The sequence below is a fragment of the Lasiodiplodia theobromae genome, assembly GCF_012971845.1.
Source record: "Lasiodiplodia theobromae strain AM2As chromosome Unknown scaffold_8, whole genome shotgun sequence".
In the NCBI taxonomy this organism is placed as follows: Eukaryota; Fungi; Ascomycota; class Dothideomycetes; order Botryosphaeriales; family Botryosphaeriaceae; genus Lasiodiplodia; species Lasiodiplodia theobromae.
The window spans coordinates 436,341-460,426 of NW_023336574.1; the positions used below are offsets into that span (position 1 = coordinate 436,341).

At 57.2% G+C, this 24,086-nt stretch overlaps 4 protein-coding genes across 4 annotated transcripts; all 4 read left to right on the forward strand.

Moving 5' to 3' along the window:
• Nucleotides 1-903: 903 nt before the first annotated feature.
• Nucleotides 904-3,345, forward strand: LTHEOB_3155 (uncharacterized protein; the record flags this gene model as incomplete). Its single annotated transcript, XM_035512047.1, has 2 exons — nucleotides 904-1,572; nucleotides 1,624-3,345. 2 exons carry the CDS (start codon nucleotides 904-906, stop codon nucleotides 3,343-3,345), a joined length of 2,391 nt encoding a protein of 796 aa, XP_035363048.1.
• A 3,627-nt stretch (nucleotides 3,346-6,972) lies between these two features.
• On the forward strand, nucleotides 6,973-13,795 carry LTHEOB_3156 (Stomatin family protein; the record flags this gene model as incomplete). Its single annotated transcript, XM_035512048.1, has 2 exons — nucleotides 6,973-7,992; nucleotides 8,126-13,795. The coding sequence occupies 2 exons, from the start codon at nucleotides 6,973-6,975 to the stop codon at nucleotides 13,793-13,795; spliced, it is 6,690 nt and encodes a 2,229-aa protein (XP_035363049.1).
• Nucleotides 13,796-14,562: 767 nt separating this feature from the next.
• Nucleotides 14,563-15,971, forward strand: LTHEOB_3157 (Stomatin family protein; the record flags this gene model as incomplete). Its single annotated transcript, XM_035512049.1, has 2 exons — nucleotides 14,563-15,077; nucleotides 15,167-15,971. 2 exons carry the CDS (start codon nucleotides 14,563-14,565, stop codon nucleotides 15,969-15,971), a joined length of 1,320 nt encoding a protein of 439 aa, XP_035363050.1.
• A 1,166-nt stretch (nucleotides 15,972-17,137) lies between these two features.
• LTHEOB_3158 (Alpha beta hydrolase fold protein) lies at nucleotides 17,138-19,078 on the forward strand (the record flags this gene model as incomplete). The annotated part of the gene is made up of 2 exons (XM_035512050.1): nucleotides 17,138-17,676; nucleotides 18,151-19,078. 2 exons carry the CDS (start codon nucleotides 17,138-17,140, stop codon nucleotides 19,076-19,078), a joined length of 1,467 nt encoding a protein of 488 aa, XP_035363051.1.
• Nucleotides 19,079-24,086: the final 5,008 nt, after the last annotated feature.

The following is a 24,086-nucleotide window of genomic DNA, read 5'->3' on the forward strand; positions in this document are numbered from 1 at the left end:
AACACGATCGGCCGATAGCCGAGAGCCACAGCTGCAGCGCGTAACGGCATGGCGTCACTGCCGCGTTGTGGCTCACCTCATCTGCAAGTCTTGGATCGACAGGTGATGATCGATTAAGACGTGTTTGTTAAACCCCGATGTCAGTGTTGTCGCGGCAAACCCCGCTACTCCACGCTGTTGCTCAAATGGGATGTGGCTGATGTAATCAGCAGACACTGATGGGATGTCGTCGCCTTGCTCTTTTCCTTGAACACGTCTCCAGCGCATATCCCAACCACGGCTCGCAGCACCTCCGCTGTTCCCCGGAAGGAGGACGGTTGAGGCTCATGGCCAAGGTTGCAATGGTGCGACGGATGGCGCGTGATGCGCAGATTGGATCTGTATCTGAGACGACGCGAGGGCGGGCTGGCGCAGGAGGCTGAGATGTTTCTTGCGAGCGCGCGCTTCCGTGTGGTCCGCGTCCCAAGCCCACAGATGATCTACGGAGGCGGTGGGTAAGACGAGCAGAGCCACCACGTGGAAGCCAGGCACGCAACGCACATTGGCGGAGCTCTTGCAGGTGGAGAAGATAGCCGTTGGGCGTTGGAGATGAGGATTGCGGACGGGCGCTCTGCTGGGCCGTGGGGCGCCGTGTTTGGCTTGGCCCCTGAGAGCCCCGGGCAGAGGGCAGCGCTCCGCTGTGTGCTACTATCGAATTCTCTACCACGAAAAAATGCCCGCCCGCATGGCCTCGACCGCGCAGTAGCCGCTCTAGCTCCGAAGCGCATCCTCCCGTCGCCCCGCCGAACACCGCAGCTCTGTCCCCTGCCATCCGCGTCGCCATGATCCACCCCAGCTAGGACATCCCTGATCGCGTTTGTCCAACGGTTACACGCTCGCGATCCTCCTTTGCGGCCGCAAGCCATGGTCAGCCTGACGACTTGGGGCGCCATGCCCCAGGTTCCGCCGTCGCCCACGCTCACGAACCCCGATATGATCTTGCCCGACCTCAGCGACGGCCAAGACTCGACGCCCTCGCCGCGCCTGCGATCGCAACGCCCACCCTCGCCCCCGTCGCATCTGCTGCGCCAGAGCTTCCATCTCGAAAAGGCCCCGCCGAGCCGACGAAGCCGCTCCAATTCGCGCCCTTCGACCGCTATGCGCGTGTCGCAGCACGGCTCGGTGCATTTCGACGGCTTTGACGGTGACTTTGACGGCGACACCACCCCCAAAGGCCAGGTCCGCCAAGACGACGCTGTCGCTCAGGACACGCCGCGCACGAATGTGATGCACAACTGGCAGAGAGACATGGAGCGCAAGGCTCAGGAGCACGCCCGTCTTGTGAGTGATGCCGACAGCGCCAACTACTCGACTAGTCTGGATGGTGCGCACGGCGACAGCGACGGCAGCGGAAGCGCCGATGACAGCGATGGGCGCTACGGCAGCTTACCGTACGTGGCGGGCAGCGACGAGGACACGGACAACGAGCAATGGCTCGAAGGCCAGGAAGAATTGGACCTGGAGGCCATTTCCTCGGCCGCGCTGAGCAAGCGAGCGGAAATGATTCTCGCCAATGCCAAGAAGAGGCTTAACGTATGTGTTACGCGGCGGAGTGCTTGAGGCGTGTTGCTAACGGCTTTGCAGCTGATGGAAGGCAATCTCAGAGGCGCTCGGCAATCGCTGCTCCCACCTCAGCGGCCCCCGTCGTACACCTCTTACCACTACTACAAAAGAGCCTCTAGCATCTCGCCCACTCCCAAGGGGTCGGGTCCCATCTACATCCCCCAGGCCAAGCATGCCTCCTTACATACGCCGCCCATGTCCAGCCATGGCCACACTCGCGTGCACAGCGAAATATCCGTGTCGTCGCCACCTAATTCATCCTTCTCGCACAGAGGTCAACCTCCTGAAAAGCGGGCCGTTAGTGCGATGGGCCGTTTTAGCGGCCAGTGGTCCCCACACGACTTCAGCCTTGGAAATACAGTCGGAAATCGCTCCAGCGGTTTACGAGGTGTACGAAGCCAAGAAGTCATTAGGCACACATGGGTGTCTTCCGAGCAGCACAATCACCGCTCACCCTCGTGCTCGTCCAATTATCAGGCTTCACCGACGTTGGAAACGCTCCGGGAAGACGAAGGCTACAACAAATCGGGAGGTGATCTGCGACGCTCGGCCTCCACTACGACCGATCTGCGAGCTCAAATGCAAGACCTAAAGGGGAGGATATCGAACCTAAAGGAGCGAGCTCGTGAAGAAGACATGAAAAGACGCAGCCTCGGAAACCTTCGAACTCCTAGTCCTTTCAATTTTGCTAGAGATTGGGATAGTGCGGACCATCACGCAGAGCGCGCGTCATCTTCATCCAGTTCTGAGCGCAATATTAGCGGCATGTACTCCCGTCCGTCCCCCGCGGAAACTCGCAACGGATACTACGAGAGGAATGTTGGACCCCAACAAAGCCAGGACGACGAGAGGTCAAGCGAATCTGGATCCGACGACACCCGCATCCTGGACGATCATGAGCCAAGCACCGACGACCAATTTGGATATGAAGGTGACGATCTGGATGCAGATGGAGAAAGCATATATGAGGATGCACCTCAGGTCGTTTCTGAACGTCACGAGGACCGTGCAGACGCCTTCGATTACGAACACTTCTTCCTCCACAGCGCCATGGGCACTTACACCCGCGAAAACCGTAGCCATAGTGTCAGTTCTGAGGATTCGGTTGAGACCACTCGCCCAGCGTCGCCTCCTCCGGAAGTTCCGGCAGTTCCCGCGATACCCGAAAGCGTTCTGTCGCCGCACAGGCGCACTCGCAGCCAGGATTCTATTTCAACAATAGCTACCTTCCAAACTGCTACTGAGGGAGATGGCTCGGACGTTGAATCGGAAGAAAGCAACGAAGCTCTCGACCAGTTCACAGAGCAGGCTCTTGGCCACCATCTTCCTCCTAAATCGAGCAGCCAGAGTCTGCGCTCGGCCGCAAGCAGTAATAGCGGTCAATTACGTTCTGTTGCAAGCTTTTACAGCCAGAAAACGTCGTCCAGTGGACAGCGCCAGCTGAGATCTGCAGGAAGCATCTACAGTCCGAACATTCATTCGCCAGGGGCCTCGACGCCGGAGATACTCGACCCCACCTCGAAGATCATTGCCTCGTTCTTTAGCCCCCAGAAGGAAAGGGGCCAACTTACGCCGCTCAAGCAGAAGGACGAGGATCTGCTGTACGCTCTGACGACCAGCATTCAGCAAGTGTGTGTTCGACTCCAAAATGCTCAGGACGATGATTACGAAACAAAAATTTGGCGGCGCAGGCTCGACGCGGCTCGGAAGATCCTCGATGGCGTGCCGAACGAAGACATCTGATCTGCACGTTTACCAATGCGCAAAATAGCCCCTCGATTCCAATATCTGTTGATGAAGCCGAACATCCTTGCTCATCCGCAAGCAGGCTTACCTCGCTCGTCGTTCTTTATTCGAGTTTTCTTCGTTTCTCACCCTACACATTCGAATCTTCTGCGCCATAGCAGCCTTTTTTGTCTCTACGTTGCTTTAACTCTTTGACATCGGATTACTCCGACCCTTTCATTCTGTTCAGCTTCACAACCGAACATCTTTTTTATATACATCTTTTTTGTGGTTTCCCTGTTTCTTTCTATTATTTCACATACCCATTCTTCTCTTTTCGGAACCAGTAGAAAGAAAACGAGACCGGGTTGCGGTTTCCGGCGTATTATTTGAGTAGGTGCTTGGGCGGCCGGTGGAGCGGTCTGCTTTCCGTGATATCCCAAAGTTTATACCCCAATTATGGATTGTCTGTCAGCGGCAGTTGTGGTTGTTTCTGTTTCTTCTTCTTCGACTTTTCGCTTTCTTACTTTTCTAGATAGCTTTTACGGACGTCGATGTTTAGTTTGCCTGATAATTGAGGACACCTATTCTTGCGTTGAAGCTGTGTTTGTGGATATGGCGATGGTCGTGTGATGCTGATGCAGTTGGTGGTGACACGACCGATGAAGAGTTTTCTCCTTACTTTTTTTGCATTTGTACGACCTGACGTGCCCCGCACAATGGGTGGCCATTGTTTCTCTTACACACGTGGGTTTGATGTACGTTACAGTAAACTTGTTAGGCCTCAATGCTGCTCATGCTCCTTTCATCTCAAAGGTGGTCAGATTGTAAGCCCAATCATACGTTGAATCCGGCGGTATGACTCTCCGTCCCCGGATGACGACACCTCACCTTTTGCTAATGGCTGCCCCATGACCGGTCAAGCAAGCAGATGGGGAACCGAACGAAACCAGTAGCACCATTCGCCCACACTACTCTTCCCCTCAGGTACCCTTTCCCGGATTCCAAACGGTCGCTGCATCATCATCGGCGGCCAGACCGTCATACTACGTGCATTTCGCATGCATTTTGCATGGCATGGACATGCAACGCTACGCGGACCGACGACTGAACGTCTTCCTTGGATCGTCGCGCCTTCCGAAAGCCGAGTTGCTGATCTCTCTCGTCCAGTGGTTGATGCTCGGGCGCCAGTTGGTCGGCGCTCGGCTGGCGTTAACGAGGTGCACTTCAAAACACCAACACATACATGCGTACATACATACGTGGGATTTGGTGGCGGTAAGCAAGCAAGCAGAGGCAAGACAAAGCAGGTAGGAAGACAGGCACGTCTACCCGCTAGTTGCATACGATTCGTTGCAATTCATGTTTTCTAGTGCACGCGCGCGCTTTGCTCGGTGGTTGTCGGTTTGCTACTGCTGCAACGGTAGCAGCAGGATTCAACGGCCTAGTTTTTTTTTTTTTTTTTTTTTGGGTGCCCGGCGGAGCAAATGGCCGACTTGTCATTGCGTCACTCGCAGGGTGTCTGGCTGCTGGAGACGAAACAGGCGGCTGCTGATGGTGCATACAGAACAGGAAAGAAAGCGAGTGCTGGTAGGCCATCTCGCCGGTCAAGCAGTCCGTCTGACTGATTTTTCTTTTAATTTCTTTTTCGGCTGCCCCACTTGTTTGCATCGTTGGGACCCCTTCGTCATCGTCATCATCTTTTTTAATTAAGTAAGCCTTTCTCTTGGGGACGTCGGGGAGACGCGCGTGCTTTGCCGGTGCGAGTGAGAGCGGCGAGCGTGCCGCGCCGCGACGCGCCGCGCCGAAATCCCAACCCCGGTAGTAGGGTGAGACGGAGGGGGAAAAAAAAAAAAGAAAAACCACGCATGTAGGTATGTGTTTTTCACCGCTTGACCGCCCGTCGGCGGGGCGGAGAATGGTAGCAGCAAACACGAGGCGCCGGGACGGAGCGGGCTCGGAAGGGAGGGGGAGTGAGGAATGCAATAAATGTGAGAGAGAAAACTCAATGCATTGCCCAGCTTTCATAGAATGATTGCGAAATGAAATGTGGTCCTCTATTTGATTTGCAAAAGCGACGATGGCAAACGTTGCGAATGCAGCGTGATGTGAGCCGGGAAAATGTCAGCCTCAGCCGGTCAGCGCGCCCTGCAGCGCGCGGCGAGCTGATGGCTTGCTGAGTGGTGGGGAAGAGAGGACGCTCGGGGCGGGCAAGGGCAGGGTTGGCCTGGATGGGGGATCAGTCGCTTCGGCTGCGGATCTCGTGCGTGCGCAGCGACGGGTTGGGCGGGAAGAGCAGGCTTGAAAGATGCGGTGAGAGAAAGATGGCGCAGACGCGATCGTGGCAGAACAACGGGCGAGTCGGGTGGGCGTGGGGCCTTACAGCAGAAGCGACCAACTGGGACCGCCGCGTGGGCGGTCGACAAGTCGGAGGCTTTTCAGGGTGCCAGAGCCGCTGCGAGTCCTCGTGCTGTGAGCGGTCGGATGCCGCCCTGCAGCATGTGTGGCATGCGCTTGCATGAGATGGCGGCACGCATTTTGCAGCGAGCAGCAGAGCACTGCGTCCGTTCGAGGCCTGGATGGAGAGGCCGGTAGTTGATTGTCAACTAGCGGCCGCTTTGGGTAGCAGCAGGTGCACCGGCAGAAGCTGGCGATTACGCAGGAAAGCTGCACATCTTTACCCAGCTTAAACACGTCAGGTCCTTGCCCGTAGGAGCGTGCATGTGTGATGCGGCTGCTGCTTTCTCTTTTCCCGCCGCGTGCCCAGTCATTTATCGATACATGCCCGCTTGTCCCTCTTGCTCGAGCATTTCCCCAACCCGCCCCCAGCGGCTAGCCGTTCTCCCTCCCCTCGGTTTGCCGGGGAATAGAGAGCCTACACACCCACCTGCACGTTCGACGGCGTTGGAGCACGGGGCACGCCGCCTATCGCGGAAGATTGGCCGGGAGAAGCAGCTCATCACAGCGCAGTGGCTGGGATTGACCGGCTCAGCGCCGCGCTTCGGCAAGTCGTTGGCCGGCAACCTTGTGACCCGCCAGTCCAACCACCACCCTCGCCGCTCCCTTCACAGAAAAGAAAGGGATTGTTTTGCGTAACCCTTTCGCCGCACGCCTCGTCTGTGCCGAAGTAAGCAGCCTCCATCCAACAAGCGGAAGGGGAAAAAAGCTGAGGCGCTCCACAAAACGCCCTGCCGACACATTTCGTCTCTTGTCTGGGTCGCCCCACGATTTTCAGCTTACCTTGGATTTTTTTGTCCCTCCTACCGGGTGGCTGTTTATTTTTTTCTATCCTTCTGCCTAACTTATCTCCTTGCGCACCTTGCATACCTCGGAGTAGCCGCCCGGCGCGTCGCGCATACCAAAGGTTAATTAATCCCGCGTTGCGGTCAGAGCGCCTCTGACGAGCAGATCTACGCCTTGAGATACTTCTTACCGCGACGCCCGCGGCAGCGTGGAAGTTCCACATCTCCGGCGGTTGCACATAGCTTGCGGGTCTCACCCTCGCCCACACACGCACGCACATTCTCACACCATTTCTCCGCGCCGACCAAATCCTGAACGGGACGTTTTCCTTGGCTCAGATGTACCTCGACGGTCTAACGTCGACCCAGCAGTGCGTCTCGAAACTCTCAAGCCTAGCAGAACATGGCTACTGCCGCCGTAGTCTTACCCGCCGCGGCGGCGCCGCCGCCCCTTCTCTCGCTCCTTGACGGCCTGCCGCCGAGGAGACGAGAGCTGCAGCAATCGCGCCGGCGACGGAGGCCGGCGCAGGCAGACACACAACAGCGCGCGGACAGAAGTCTCTTCTCCGAAGCACTGCTGCGATGGCGCGTCGGCCAAGCGCTCAGCTCGGCGCGATTCCTCGCCGCCGCGCTCGCGCGCGAGCAGCAGCAGCAGCAGGACTCAGCGACAGCATGTCGAGCGGACGAGCGAAGCCCCATGGCAGGTTCTCCGCGCAACGACGAGCAGTCTTCTTCTCCTCCAGCCTACGAGGACACGCTCGACGACGCGCCGCCCGACTACACCTCGACCGACGCGCTGGCCACCGCCGCACAGACCGCCGCCCCTCCACCGCTCCCGCCGTACGGACCCCCGAGCGGTCCCCCGTCTTCGCACCCCCTGCTGCCGTTGTCGATCGAGTTGCTCGAGAAGGAAGCGCGGGTCGACTTGTCGAAGGTGGACAATATGCGCGAACATGCGAAGAAGAAGAACAAGAAGAAGCAGCCGGCGCAGAAGATGGCGTCCTGGGCGCAAAGCGACGACGAGGACAAGAAGAAGGACGACGGCGGCGGGGACAACGGCGGAGACGGGAACGAGGGCGGTGGTGATAACGGCGGCGGCGGAGATGCTGGAGGTGGAGGGGGTGGAGGCGATGATAATGGCGACAATGGGGACGACGGAGACGATTGGAACGAGGCCGGCGGCAAGAAGAACAAGAAGAAGAAGAAGGGCAAGAAAGCTGAGGAGGAAGAGGAGGAGGAGAAGAAGGCTGAAGAAGAAGAAGAGGAACAAGAGGCCGCTGCAGCACATACTTCTACCGGCTCCCCCTGGGATCTTCTGGCAACAGAACCTGGAGACGACGATGCCCCCGACGCGAATCCAGACGATGAATGGGCAGGCTTCACGCCCGCCACCTCGTCTAAGAAGAAGAAAAAGAAGGGCAAGGTAAGCCAGTTCTACAATTGAACCCCTCCTCTTCCACGGCGCCACTCCCGGCGCTATTTGACGTGGGTTTTGTCCGGGGAAAATCAGGGGAGGCGGTTTCGCGCTAAGATAGCTTACCAAATTGTGGCAACAGGACGCTGACTCTGTCCCTCCCCCACCTCCTCCCGGCCCCGCTGCTCCTGACAATGCTGCCAACGGCATGAACTTCGATAGCGTCGACCTGGGCGACGGCTCGGACGCCCCGAAGATCGACCTCAGCTTTGGCGGTGCGGATTCCAAGGCCGGTACCGGCGTTGGAGGAGGCACAGGCTTCAGCTGGGGTGCGACTAGTTGGGGCTTCTCGGCTGCGGATAAGAAAGATGACGCCGCTGCGAATGAGGCTGCCGACGCCAACAATGCCTGGAGCTTTGGAGGAGGTTCGAAGAAGCCCGATGCTGGGTTCAACTTCGGCTTCAGCCCTGCAGCAGAGGCACAAAAGGAGGGAGATGACTGGGGCTGGGGCACAGCGACGTCCAAGAAAGACAAGAAAAAGAAGAAGGGGGGTTTCGACCTTCTTGACGAGCCACAGCCACCGCCACCGCCGCCTGAACCCGAACCTCCGGCTGCTGCAGAGGTAGCAGCCGAAGACGAGTGGGGCGGTTGGGGGACCAAGAAGGATAAGAAGAAGAAAAAGGGCAAAGGTGACCCTGAGCCTGAGCCTGAACCGGAGCCCGTCGTTGTCCCCGAACCAGAACCAGTACCCGAGCCAGCAGCCCCTGCTGAAGCCGCGGCGGAGGACGAATGGGGCGGATGGGGAGCAGTTTCTTCGAAGAAGGATAAGAAAAAGAAGAAGAAGAATGCGGAACCCGAGCCGGAGCCCGAACCCATGCCACCACCACCTCCGCCTCCGCCCCCTGAGCCCGAACCTGCTGCCGAAGATGGCTGGGGTGGGTGGGGAACGGCCAGTTCGAAGAAGGATAAGAAAAAGAAGAAGAAGGGCGAGCCCGACCCACCCCTGGATGAGCCCGCTGTTGTCATCGTTCCTGACGATGATATCGCGGCGCCTACTGCCGCGGTTGACGTAGCAGCCGAAGACGAGTGGGGCGCTTGGGGGACGAAGAAGGACAAGAAGAAGAAGAAGGGGGCCGCGGCTGCTGATGATTTGCCATCACCACCGCCTCCGCCGCCGGTGGTTGTTGTTCCCGAGTTCGTACAGCCCGTACAAGAGGATAATGATTGGAGCTTTTCCTGGGGAAACAGCGCAAAGGATAAGAAAAAGAAAAAGAAAGGTCTGTTGGCAGAAAGCGCACCTCCCCCTCCTCCGCCCGAGCCCGAGCCACCTGTTGCCGAAGTCCAGCAGCCCGACGCTGTTGATGAGCCGAAGGCCGATGGCGACGATGGCTGGGGCTGGGGCGTCGGAAAGAAAGACAAGCCGAAGAAGGAGTCGCAGAACGGTCCAGTGGAGGTTGTTGGCGACGATCCAACAGCCGCAGTCCAGCAGCCTGACGGCATCGTTGAGGGCGGCGCCGCAGAGTCCGAGGGGTGGGGTAGTTTCAGTTGGGGCACAGGCAAGAAGGAAAAGAAAAAGAAGAAGGGCGCTGCGCCGTTCGACTTTCCACCAGCGCCTACGCCTCCGGAGGAGGCTATGCCCGCCCTGATTGAACCCCCGCCTCCTCCGCCTCCTCCCGCGCCCCTCGCGATCGAGGCGCCGCCTGCGGACGATGGTTCCGCGTGGGCTGCTGTGACCACGGGCAAGAAAGGCAAAAAGGGAAAGAAGAGTAAGCTAACTGAACAAGGCACCGCGCAATCGCCGCCTCCTGTAGAAGTCATCAATGTCGACGCCGAAGGCAACCCCGACGATATCGTCCAGATCATCGACGAAGGCGCACCGCCCGAGCCCGCATTCGAACCAGAACCTGAAGTCGTCCCCGAGTCTGATCCTGAACCCATCGTTGTCGTCGAAGAGCCGCCCCCACCGCCGCCGCCCGCGCCCGAGCTGGAAAAGAAAGAGAAGAAGGAGAGCAAGAGCTCTTCAGGAGGATGGGGAGGTCTGTTCGGCTCAAACTCCACTGACAAGAAGAAGACTAAGAAAGAGGTGGAGAAAGAGAAGAAAGAGAAGGAAAAGCAGGAGAAGAAGGAGGCTAAAGAGCGCGAGGAAAAGGAGCGGCTTGAGAAGGAAGAAGCAGAGCGCGTTGCAAAGGAGGCGGAGGAGCTCGCAGCAGCAGAGGCTGAGGCTGAGGCTGAGGCTGAGGCTGCGGCTGCGGCTGCGGCTGAGGCTGCAAGAGCCGCGGAAGAGGCCGAAGCTGCTGCAAAAGCTGCAGAATTCGATCCAAACGAGATTGTCGAAATCGTGGACGAGGGGCCGCCGCCTAAGAAGGACAAGAAGAAAAAGAAGAAGGGCAAGGCTGTCGAAGAAGAGTCCCCTCCACCTCCTCCACCACCACCACCTCCTGCACCTGAAGAACCCGCCCCAGAGCCTGAACCTGAACCTGTGCCTGAGGTTGTGCCCGAGCCGGTCGTTGTTCCCGACCCCACGCCTGCCGCAACAAGCACGTGGGGTGGCTTTTGGGGTGTCTCACTCAGAAAAACCAAAAGCCCGGTCGCAAAGGACCTCGTGGCACACGACGCTATTCCGAATGAGGAAACGGCAGCTGACCCCGCGGTTCTCGAGGCTGAAGTGCCACCACCACCGCGTGAGCCTTCGCCTCCGCCCTCTGGAAAATTAAAAAAGACGAAGAAGGGCGGAAAAGTTCAAGATCGCCTCAAGGCGTTCGAAGCCTTTGACGAGCCGCCACCTCCGCCCCCCGCGCCTGAGTTTCCTGCGGAGCCCGAGCCAGTCGTCGTCGTCGACGTGCCCGAACCCGAACCGCTGCCTGCTGACGCGCCGCCTGCGGAAGAGGTCGCGCCACCACCGCCGCCACCGGTCGAAATCGTAGAACCTCCGCTCTCGTCGCATAAAAAGTCGTCCAAGGACAAGAAGGCAGACAAGAAATCCTCTTCGAAGTCGAAGAAGAGCAGCAGTAAAGAAAAGGAACCTGAACCCGCGCCTATTCCCGAGCCTGTCGTCGTTCCGGAGCCTGACCCGATCGTCGACGTTCCCGACGTCCACTCTCCAGTGCCCGGCAGCTTCCCTGAAGACGAGCCGCTGTTCGAGATTGTTTCTCCACCACCACCTCCGCCTCCACCACCGGCGCCTATTGAACCCGACTTTGTGCCTGCTGAAGTTGAGCCTGCCTTTGTTGTACCAGCGCCTGCGCCGCCGACCGACAAGAAGAGCAAAAAGGACAAGGACAAGAAGAAGAGCAAGAGCAAGAGTAGCTCGTCAAGCCGGAGTCTTTTTGGGGAGGTCCCCATGGATATTCCACCGCCGCCGCCGCCAATGCCTGACCCTATCGTCATGCCTGATGCGCCCCCGATGCCTGAGCCTCTTGCTATGCCCGAGCCGCCCCCAATGCCGGAGCCTCCTGTTATGCCCGAGCCACCTCTCGTTGATGTCGTACCTGATGATGCGCCACCGTTTGAAGAGCCCATAAAGCCTCCAACTCCTCCGCCTGAGCCGCGAAAGGAGCGCCCGAAGGTCGTGCGCGACAAGAACGCTGCGACCTCTTGGGGTTTCTGGGGTGTGTCGCCGCAGAGCAAAGACACGCGCAAGAAGACGCGCGACGATACTGCAAAGGAGAGACCTGGGCTCGTGCGGTCCAAGTCTGAACGGCACTCATCGCGGCGTGATCGGGAGAAAGACAAGGAGCGGGACGAAGGCAAGGACTCGAAGTCATCTGGTTCGGGCGAGCACACTTCAAAGACACCTTCTTCGAGACCGCGGCACCAGCGCGGCTCGAGCTTTGGTGGACTATTTGGCATGGCTATGGCTCCTCCGCCTTCGAGGTCAAAGTCGATGCGCGAACCCAGGACATCCAAGTCGCGCTCGCGTCACCCTTCTGTTGAAAGGGACGGCGGGTTGATGTCGCCACCGCCTGAGGACGACGCGGTCAGATTCTCGTCAAAGGCTGCGAAGATGATGGGCATGGACACGGAGCGGGGGCGGGACAGGGTCACTCGACGCCAGACCACAAGGGAGCATCGCAAAACAAGAGCAGCGCCAGACCCTTATGCCATCGAAGACGATGATTTGGTCATGGTCAACGGAGAGGATGCCCCTGCGCCAGGCTCAGACCCGTCAAGGCGGCGCAAGCACAAGTCGCGTAGCGTTGACCCTGCAATGGACGAAGATCCAGTCATCGTGGAAGCTGCCGCCGCCATCCCTGACGATGTGCCCGAGGTCGTGACCGGCCCCGACGACATGGCGTTTGTCGAGAAGCCTAGACGCTCAGGACCCCGCCGCGAGAGACGCGAGCACCCAGAAAGCCCGCCGAAGAAGACCGGGCTTATGGGCATGCTCGGGCTCGGCTCGAAGAAGAAAGACGTCGTCTCTGACTACGAAGAACGCCGCCACCGCAGCACCCGCACCGGCGACGAGGAGCGCAGGCGTAAGCGGTCTTCCGCGCGCAATGCGGACGAGGATTACGCGAAGCGTCTGCGTCGGGAAGGCCGCAAGATTCGCTCACGTCATCCCTCGGATGACGGTGCTCCGGAGCCACCTGCTGATGTGATCGTCGATGGCGCCATGCCTCCAATGATGGACGGCGCTGGCCCCATCGACGTCGATGCGGAGCGTGAGGCTAGGAGAGCGGAGAGGCGTGCGAAGCGTGCGGAGCGCGAGGCCCGCGAGATCGAAGAAGAGGAGGCTAAGGCGGCGCGCCGTCGCGAGCGCAAGCGCGCTGGAGACAAGCAAGAGGAGCGCAAGCTCCGCGAGCGCGAGGCCAAGGCCAACCGTCTGCGGGAAGAGCAGGAGCGCGAAGAGAGGCGGAATGAGGAGAAGCGTCAACGCCGTGCCGAGAGGGAGGCGCGCAAGGCTGCGGAGCGCGCCGAGATGGAGCAGGACCTCGAGGCCAAGGAGGCCGAGCGTGCTGAACGCCGTGCCCGCCGCCGCGAGCGTGGTGGTGATGTCGAGCAGCCGCCGTCTCGCCACCATAGCTCTCATCGGCCAACTATCCCGGGCGAGCGCCGTCGCTCTCACAGGACCTCCGCCGTCCCCGCCGCGGGCGAGGATGATTCAGAGCGTCGGCGCCGCCACGAAGAGCGCAGAGCTCGCCGGGCAGCTGAGAGTGGTGGCGGTCGCACACCTGGCAAGTCTTCACGATCTCGCGGCGACCATCACCAGCAGACGCCGCCCATCGTCGACCACCATTTCGACGCAGCACATTACTACGACTTCGATCCTGCTGCCGCTGCCGGCGCCATGCCGCCCCAGCCACCACCACCACCACCACCTGCTGCCGACTACCCGTCGCATTCCAACCACGGCAGCGACAAGACACGCTCTTGGGTCGACCAGATCGCCGCCGACCCGCCAGACCTGCCGCCCGTCGCAGCTACCATCCTCGACCCCCCGCCGCCCATGGACCCGGCCGCTGCCGCGGCGGCCGCGTTCGACCCGCTCGAGGAAGAGGCGCGGCGGGAGCGTAGGAGCAGGGCGAAGCGGGACTCGAAGATGATGGACGATGACGGTGGTGAGAGGAGGAGGAGGCGGAGGAAGGAAGGTGAAGGTGGTGGTGGGATAAGGAGTAGTGATGGGAGCGGGGATGGGGGGAGGAGTAGGCGCAGGACGACGACGACGATGAAGGAGCCGGCGGCATTGTTTGGGGAGGATCCAATGATGGCCGCCGGGGGTGGGATGAGGACGTGGGATGGGCGGCCGGTGGAGAGGCCGAAGCAGGAGAGGAGGGGGAGTAGTTGGTTGAAGAATTTGAAGACGGTGTTTTGAGGTGATGGTGGTGGCTTTTTTTGCATATCGGACGGACGGATGGATAAGAACGGCGAGCATATATGCATGGGGATCGGGGTTTGCATGATCAGGGGTATGGGGAGCATTGCTTTCTTTTCCTTTTTTTTTTTTTCATGGCTTCTCTTCTGGTTTTTATCTCTCTCTTTTCAGACCTACCGGCCTGGAAGGATGCTACGGTGGGCTGGATGGGCAACGAATTTTCTACGGCCGGGATGGTGGGTGGGAGTTGAGCTGGCAGACCGGTGGAGTGGGTTCTGAGAGCCAAGTCATCGGCTCTGCGTGTTCGGTTCTTCTTCTCTTTTCCCCCTTCTCTCTCCATCTTCGCGGGGTGACGGTCATCATGAGCGTGCGTTTTATGAAGAGACGATATGATGATACCCTGGAACGATATGTATGTATGTAGCTATTGGCTCGGTTTTCCGAAGATGAATGCGTCAAGAATGATCAAGATCTACTCTCAGCTTTTATCATCGCTCTCTTGAAACGTTGTTCTGCAAGGTGATTTTGTCTGTAGGCGTGTAACATGTTTGCCTCAGGCACCGTGGCTTGGCGCGGTCAATGCTTCCTCTTGCGCTCGGCCGGAGAAAATGGCGGAAGTGACATATTGGCCGGCCAGCCCCAGCCCGCTGACTCTCAGAGAGCTCCCACTTGCCGCGTTCTTCCAGCAACCCCAATTCCTCAACAACCCCTCTCTCCGCCATCACCTCCAATCCTCCTCCTCGCCGCCCAGAACAAAGGCAATCGCCATGGCACCCGCCGCCGGGCTGATCCGCTCAGCCGCCGCCCCGGGCGTGGCTCGCGCTCTGCGCGCCGCCTCTTCTGCCGTCCGCCCGCAACCACCACGCGCCCTCGCCGCTGCTGCCGCCGCCGCGTCCTCTCGCAGCTTCACGAACTTCCCTCAGTCCTCGTCGTCGGCCAACGGCTCGCAGCCGAGCATCTTCGGCTTGCCTGCGGGCTCGAGCATGGGCGGCGGCTCGACGCCGACGTCGTACTTCCAGCGGCCGTCGCTGCCGGCCAACACGATCGTGCGGTTCGTGCCGCAGCAGACGGCGTGGATCGTGGAGCGCATGGGCAAGTTCAACCGGATACTGCAACCGGGACTGGCCATCTTGATCCCGTTCCTGGACCGGATAGCGTACGTCAAGAGCTTGAAGGAGGCGGCCATCGAGATCCCCAGCCAGAGTGCTATTACTGCGGATAACGTGACGTTGGAGCTGGATGGCGTGTTGTATACGCGCGTGTTTGACGCGTATAAGGCTAGGTGAGTGTTTTTTTTTCTCTTCTCCCCATCACTTGTTTGGGGGGGCAATTGGCATTTTGGGATTGTGGGTTAACGGGGGTTTGGGATAGTTACGGAGTCGAGGACGCCGAGTACGCCATCTCGCAGCTAGCGCAGACGACGATGCGATCGGAAATCGGGCAGCTGACGCTGGACCACGTGCTGAAGGAGCGGGCGAACCTGAACGCCAACATCACGGCGGCGATCAACGAGGCGGCGCAGGACTGGGGCGTGACGTGCCTGCGGTACGAGATCCGCGACATCCACGCGCCCGGTCCCGTGGTGGAGGCGATGCACCGGCAGGTGACGGCGGAGCGCAGCAAGCGGGCGGAGATTCTCGAGTCGGAGGGCCAGCGGCAGAGCGCCATCAACATCGCCGAGGGCCGCAAGCAGAGCGTCATCCTGGCGTCGGAGGCGCTCAAGGCGGAGCAGATCAACATGGCGAGCGGTGAGGCGGAGGCGATCCTGCTCAAGGCGAAGGCGACGGCAGCTGGTATTGATGCCGTGGCGCGGTCCATCGAGCAGGGCAAGCACAACGCGCAGAGCGCCGTCAGCCTCAAGGTCGCTGAGCAGTACGTCGACGCCTTCGCTAAGCTGGCCAAGGAGGGCACGTCGGTCGTTGTGCCTGGCAACGTGGGCGACATCGGCGGCATGATCGCTACGGCCATGTCGGTGTACGGCAAGGTGTCGGAGGGCCAGGCGAAGAACGCGGCGGCCAAGCTGCTGGGTTCGGGCGAGCAGAGGCAGCACTACGAGTCGCCTGCATCGGAGCGCGCGAAGGAGATCGAGAGGGAGGCACAGGAGCTGGGGGAGCAGGCTGATGATGTGCAGAAGAGCGTGTTGGAGAGCTTCGAGAACACGACGCAGAAGAGGTAAACTCCCTGATGACAGAACGATGAGGAGGGAAAGGGAGTGATATTGTAAGCTTTAAAGGAGGACTTCTTCTCTTCTTAGGTGGAGGATATTGCGGGCCATGTGGGATAGCGACTGGAGCGACGGCATTCGCTTCAGGAGCACGCTGCTGGCAGGAGATATGGACATTATGGCGACGATGGATTAGTCTGGCGGATGCTAGGGAACACGACGCAAAAAAGCAGAATGGTGGATTGACGGATGGACGGACGGGCACCACACACACCACATCGAACCAGCATGGCGTTACGAAAAAAGGGAGTCGTTGTACATGTATAGTATTAGGGGTGACTCTTCACTTTTCTTGTTGTTGGATTCTCTAAACGCTACTCTCACGGATATGGATGGAAAAGCAGACGAATAGGGGAGGAATAAAGTCACCCACTCTTCCCATTGGCTGTAGGCATTTTTTTCGCCTCTCTAGCGGTGGTGGCATGATAAGGTGAGAGATGAGTGGTAGTGTTCTTGGGAGAGTAGCTGCCTCGTGATGCCCAACGAATTGGAAGAGAAGCCATCCTTACGCGCGGTTGCCGATCAGAGGGCTTGCATGTGGGTCGGGCCCATATGCGGGGACCGGACTCTTCTGCGCGCTTGTGAGGGTAAGGGGAAAAGGTGATCAGTAGCCCGAGAAGAATCACGAATGGGAGCTTTTTCGGGGGCGGCGGACGCCAATGGGTTTATTCTTGCTTTAGCACCGGGACTAGCGGGCTGCAGGTTGGGTGGAGTTCTTTCCACGTAGGCTCCACTTTGTTGGTCTGCTGCTCACTTGCCTGATTACTACTGTTTTCTCCGGTGCGCAGCGGCCAGCCAGGCAGGCGAATTCCAGCCACCGTGATTTAAAGGCAACTGGTGTCGCCCCCCGGAGTGGGAACGTGCAGAGGAGGGAGGCGAGGTACAAAAAAAATATTTGACCGGTCAAAAGGTTCCATGTCAGCTTTCTTCTTCTTCCTCTTCAGCCTGACGATTCGGACTTGAAGAAAGCCCTTTTGCGACGTGTGCCACGGGAAGAGAAGACGTGTGGGCCCGGAAACGGAGGCGGATACGGCAGTGAGACGAGAGAGCGAGAGAGAAAAAAGAGGAAGAGCAGAGCAGAGCAGAGAGATTATAAAAGGGCCAGGCGGGAAGAAAGAATGGTCGACGTTTACGACGTCCGCCGGAGGTGCGCTCAAGCCGCAGCGCTCGCCGACGCCGCAACCCAAGCACTGCCTCGACCCTCGCAGCAGTACCACCAGCAGGTCCAGCAACAGCGGCTGCACCGCTCCACCTCGGCGCCGCAGCAGTACTACCAGCACCAGGCCCCTTCTTCCCGCTCGCTGCCGCAGCCTAGCAGCAGCCAGCAGCAGCAGCAAGGAGGAGGAGCACAACAGCCAGGGCAATCGCCCCCGCAGCAGCAGTACACCTACCAGCAGCACCAGCAGCACCGCGCGAACCTGCTCCGTTCGAACAGCGTCACCAACGGCAGCGGTGCCGGTAACAGCAGCTACGTCAACGGCGCCTTTTCGACCCCGCTCCGCGCCGACAACACGTTCCTGAACATGACCAACACGACGCAGAGCTACCCGCTGCACATCAAGGGCGTGCCCTACGCCACCACGTCGCGCCTGCAGACGCTGGATATTTGCTTGCCGCGTCCGCTGAGCGAGAGCCCGAAGGATGCCGTTTGGGTCGTGTGAGTGCTTTTTTTTTTCTTTTCTATTTTCGTTCGTTTGAAGTTTTTTTTTTTTTTTTACTTTTTTTTGAGACTGCGGGGTTGCTCTTGAGTTTCTGCAGGGTGCGGCGGGTTGGCCCGGTTGGCTGAGTTGTGCGTCTCACTGCTCCCGCTTCCGCTTCCGCTTCCGCGTGGCTGCTGCACGACACCATTTTGCATTTTACCCCCCTCATTTGATTTAGCGTGGTTGAGCGTTGGGCGTTCTGTTTACTCGGTAAACAATTTCTGCGGGGATTGTTTCCATGGCCGAATTCCTTCTTTTCGTCACGCTGCAGGAGCTGGGGCACAAAGCTGAAGAGGACGGCTATGGATTGAGCTGCTCGGAGAGAAAGGCCTAAAAGCTCCCCTGCATAATCGCACCTGTCAACAGCGCCACTTTTCTTAGTCCTTTCTTTTCAACCTCAAAACCAACACCAGACTAACCGTCCCTCCCAGCTACATCCACGGCGGCGCCTGGCGCGACCCCCTCGTCAGCTCGGCCTCCTTGACGCCCGCCGTCCACCACCTCCTCTCCTACACCCCCACCTCAGCCGCCTCCTCCCCCGGCGGCAGCATCACCAGCACCACCTCCACCTCATCCAGCAGCAGGCGCACCCTCTCGCACATCGCCGGCTTCGCCTCCATCAACTACCGCCTCAGCCCCTACCCGCAGCACCCGACCGCCCCCTCGCTGTCCCCCACCACCAGCATCCCCGCCCGCCACGAGGGCCGCAACGTCACGCACCCCTCGCACGTCTCCGACACCGCCGCCGCCATGCGCTGGCTGCGCGCCGAGTATGGCGTCGGCGGCGAGTCTGGCCCGGACGGCCCTCCCGCGCGCGACTGGGTCGTCGTCGGGCACAGCTGCGGCGCGACGCTGGCGTGCCAGCTCGTGGCGGACGGCTGGCTCGACGGCAGCGAGTTCGACAAGGTGGCGGCGCCGGTCGGCATCGTCGGCCTGTGCGGCCTGTACAACCTGCCGCTCCTCGCCGAGAACCACGCCGACTGCCCGGCCTACGAGGAGTTCTTGCAGGCCGCCTTCGGCGGCGACGAGAGCGTCTGGCTCCGCGCCAGCCCGACGCAGCTGGCGCAGAAGCTCGGCGAGGACAGGTGGCAGAAGGGACGGTGTGTGGTCCTGGCGAGCAGTCCGGATGATGAGCTGGTCGAGGCGATGCAGAGGGATGTCATGGTCAGGGCGTTGGAGGAGAGGGGGTGGGTCAGGCGGGAGGAAGGGGGCGGCCCGGATGGGAGGGAGCTGGTGCTGGTCGAGTTGGATGGCAGGCACGATGATGCGTGGAGGGAGGGCAGGAGCGTCGCGAAGACGATTGAGGTCGTTATTGGGAGGTTGTTTGAGACGACGCCGAAGGAGGGGGGGTTCTTTTGAGGGGTTGAGGGGTTGAAGTTTTGTGCGTTTTTTTTTCTTGAATGATGGATGGATGAGTGAATGAATGCATGAGTGGGGCTTTTTTATGAATCATGTGAATCATGTGGCGTAGGGTAGATAGGGGAGGGTGTGGCCTTTTTTACATATATAAGAGAGCGCTGAGAGCGCGGAGATTCTGAGAGATTGCATTCACTTTTTCTGAGATGTTTCAACGACTTCCAAGAAAGGTAATACTTGCGTTGCTTAAGGAGCAGACAACGAATGACAACTTCCGTTCTGTCGTCCTGTTTTTGCTTGTTGAACTTGCCGATGGCCTCGTTTTTGCTCTCTCTGTCCTTTCGTGCTCATCATCAGCATCGGAATCTGTCGATGATGAAGTTCAGAACTGCTTTGAGATGCTGTGCAGCATCTTTTCGATATTTCAGTGGCAAGCAGAGGGGCATACAGGTTTCCGGACACTAAAGGGACGAGCCCGAGCGGCCAGTCAAAGTTGAAATGTCTGTGGCTTGGTGTAGGCATCGCAGCTCGCCAGTATCTTTCTGAGTCTGTACTGCTTTAAGCTGCTTCGCCTTCTCGCTTCTCATTCTTCGTGCAATAGGGCTTTTTAAAGGGTGAGGTTTCAGGCAGAAGTAAGTGTCACGCTCCAAGCTTTCAGTCGGGCACTGGGTCCACGTGCTTGCCGCAAGGCACCATTTAGAATCACGAAGGTCAGGTGGAGGCTGCGCCCGAATGCGGCTGAGGGGCAGATGGCCTGCTAGCGTGAGGAGAAGTGGCGGTTTTCTATATAAGAAGCGCTGCGGTTGAGCATGGAAAACTGTCAATGGCGTTTGCTTGTTGCACGATGATGTCTACCGCGAACGATTACTGAGCTACTTTGTTCCCTTTGTTTTCTCTTTCTCTCGTCTCCTTTTGTCGCCATGTTCTCTTTCTACTGCTTTATATGGATGGATGGTCTACTCTCGATTCCCCTCATCACTTCGCGCTGTCTGCCGTGAGCCTCGCCGAATCTTGATGGTAAACAGCATGATTGATTCGAGATGCTGCATAACACCACAGCAGATCTCGGTGACGAAACCCGACCCCACAGGCTCTGAGACAGAATAGAGTTGTGGCTGAACGACATCCAGCAACGAGTGATGCGTCATTCATGGTCCCCAAAGCAGTGAACGATTTGCCGTATGATGGTCTCGCCGCCTTCAGAACAATTTCTGGTTTCGAAACTTTTTGGGCCACTGGCAGCCTTTATAAGGGGAGCCGTTGAGGCTCATTTAGCGTGGTCTTGTGCCTCTCCAAAAGCTATGACCGTCATCACGGAGCGATCTGCCGGGTGAGCTCGCGTGCGGCTGCGGGAAAAGCGTGCATTGCGTTAGGCAGCCGCAGGATGTTGAAATGGTCGACTCCCGTGAGCTGCCGGACGCTTGTGGGTGCTACCAGCTTGGAGTATAAATTCAGCTTCAACGGAGCAATGTATCAAGACGCAAAGCAATGCTATCTAGTGGCTCGCTAGGGGAATACTTAGGATACGCATACACTGCGCTCTCTTTGGTGTTGTCCGAGTGACCAAGAAGACCAACACACTGCCTCCTGCCGCCGTCCTCACCGATGTTCGTATCTTTCGTCACACTCTTGTTGCCTTTCTCCATCATATACTCTTGATGCCCACCAGCATCGCGATAGACCTGCGCAGCCTGTTCTTGGTGTGAAACACGGCAAGGATGAGGGAACTCAGAGGAACCACGAGTAAGAAACTAGCAGCTACAACAGCAATGCAAAGCATGGCACAAGGCCGCAAAGTTAGCAGATGATGTTTCCGTGAGAATCCCATCGACGCTCTTGCCGTATTGCAGTGGTTAGATTGGGCGTGAGCAGTAGCTATAAGCTTGCTCCGCGGAGTGAGGAAACGATGGCAGCTGAGCGAGCACAGGCTGATCTGGTGATAGCGGTAGGGTATAGAGGCACTGGGGGCTTCTAGATTGACATGTGATAATGGCGGAATGTTCGGCGTATGAGTGGGCGTTGTCAGCTGCCATGCAGGAAAGAGACCTTTGGTGATGTCGGCGGAGGCGTTGTCTCCTGTTTGGCTCTCGAGGACGCTTGCGCAGGTGCCTATAAAAACAACCAAGAATGTGAGTATCTTTGGCCATTGCAAGAGATAAAGTTCCTACACCAGTCACCCATTGAATTGTCCAGAATCACCCGAAACTTTCCGCTTTCTTTGTAATTGCATTACCGCAAGGTAAATGTGTGGCTCCGAGAAGTACAGGTGAGGCGTTCAAGTTACACTTCTGTTCCCCATCAGTATTGGAAACTGCTAGTTCTCATCATAAATTGAAGTGTATGCATAGAAGGTAGATCATCAAAGGACATTTCCCTGCAAAGACGGTTGTATAGCTGTTGGGATAATTCGTTTGTGGTTCACTAACCTTCCTGACACCAAAAGTGAGCCTAGACTACTGCCTTCTGAAAAGATGATTTTGATTGTATGCGATGAAATTCCGAAGTGAGATGTCCAAGAATTTCTTGTATAAATCTAACCGTAAGAGGTGTGCGCACCGACAGAAGTTCCCTGCAGCTAACGGCTGAGACATCATTCGTGCTTATGCAAATAGTTACGCGCGGAGTTTACCAGGTCAGCAGGGGCCTACCGCCATGGAGCCGCATGATACTGGCTGGAAAAATTGTATGTATAACTAGAACTCAAAACCAGCATTCCCTCGAGACACGAGAGCAGCAGTATGTTATGATTGCCGAGAGGAGAGGGAAGTAGGATTTCTGTCGTTAGACAGCTACTCAACTGGCTTTTCCCGTCCTCCCCCCACCACACACACTTCTTTGAGCTGAATGCCACGGTATCCGCCATCAAAACCGGTTTTCCCTTTTGAACTCCGTGCCCCAGCATCAAAATGATATGCTTGAATCTATCATCTGGACAAAATGTTGAGATTCACCACCGTTGGTCGAAGATATGAGCATTATTAACAAGGCAGTAGTCCCAGTACATCAAGGCTTTGAGCCTGGAAGACGAGTAGCGTGTCCATGTTGAGTCTTTCAAGCACGTCTATCAGGCAAGCCGTTGTTTCATACGAATTCACGACTGAATGAGGGTGGCTCTATGTTCGAGCGTGCTGGAAATTCTTGGTCAGCGTTATTGCTCACAGCCTGGGCGCAATGAACAAGTACCATCAAATGGCGGATCATCCATGTGTTTGTGCAACACTCTGCTACAGATGAATTCACTCTGAATCGTGAAATATGCCGCATTGTCTCCACAGATAATTGAACCGTTTTCAGGTGGGTATGAAATTTCGGAGCTACACGATGAGATCACGGCGTAGATTTCAAATATCTCTCTGCCGAAAAGGATTTGGGAGGGCTTAATGTTCTCACAACTCACTGTAGCGTCAACTGGGAATATTGGTAGGTTCATGCAAAACCGTGCAAGTTGCAAAACAGGCACTGTAGGCTACCAAAGAAATGATCTTGTGCAACATATTTTGTGAGGAATTACACGCGGCTTACGTAGGTTGGACAAGCTCTCGTCGGGATATTCTTGTGCAGTTATTTGTTCGAGATCTGCGCCGGGAAGATTGCCTATAGCACGATTCATGTGCTGTTGAGGATGGGATCAGATATCTGGGATCTCCCCGACCACAAATATGCAGGTGATGACAAGCGGTCATCTGAAAATATCATGTGCAATGAAATTCAAGATTGTCTGGGACAGGTTGACTATCTAGGCATATCGTCAATGCTCTCTACATTCTCTTATAACTCACCGTCTCAGACAATCTGTGTCTTCAAGCATAGTGAGGTTTGTAGAAAACAGGTTCATCGACAGTTTCACTCTTGTTCCTGCTTCTGTTTCGCAAAATGTGGACAAAGCCTCGAAATGTGCGCTAGAGCGGCTCGGCAACTTTGGAAACCGCAGTCAGCATTCATTAACATTGCTGATGATCCACTTCTTTCCATATTAAATTACGAAATCATGATGCAGCAGCCTACCTACTCCTACATCGCCTATGAACTGTTGATGCAATCGTTAAGGACTGGAAATGACCGCAACAAGCACGGCAGTATTACAGCATTCCTTATTGTGAGATTCTGGTTGAGCTGGCCAAGTGGTGAGTACAAAGATCTCCCTCTGCAAGTCCTGTAAAACTTTTTATACTACAAACTTCTGCGAAGTACTTAGTATTTTCCCATGTGAAGTGTGGTTGGGAGACGTTCGGGACAGCTCACCTGATGCAGGAGTGAATTTGTGGATAAAAGACTAGACAATCCATCTCTTTGGGCCGCATTGCTAAAGCCAGAGCGCTTGATCCTTAAGCAGAGAGGTTGACATCCACTTTACTCGCTGTGTCTGTCGCTGTAGTCTGTTGGGAAAACAATTCTGTTCTTAAACTAAGCTTGCGAAAAATATTTGGTTCTGAGAAGCTATTAATGCGGATTTATATCATGAACACTTCATGCAGACGAGCAGCATCAACAATTCAGGCTGATCCTCACTACGTGCAGATCATGTACATTCCCTGAAACTCTTTCAGACATAGAATCACTTCAGGCACAGTACAAATGTTCTGACTGGAAAAGAGCGAAAAAAAAAGGTTGCTTTCGAGGTTTGTTGCCCAGACATGGGTATTATTTCGTGATATCTTGTGGTGCTAGTAGCTTTGCTCATCTTTAAATACACCCACCACTTCCCGGAAGTCCTTGCGCATTGCAACACGCACGGGAACGCGGTGGGTCATACGTCCCCTTCACTTGGCCCTCCGCCCACCTGCCAGGATGTAGCCAAGGGGCTTCCCACTGCGCTTTTAAAAGCTCGCCGGATGCTGATGATCCATGGTTTGCAGACAACATGGAGGATCTTATGTTTCTGCATCGACAAGTTTTCACCGATTACTCTTTCTTTGCCTTCTGCTGGGCGCCACATACCACTCCCCTCTCCAGCCCTTTCACACAGCACAAAGCAGCACTTCCCCCTCACAGCCTTCCGCAACGACCGATA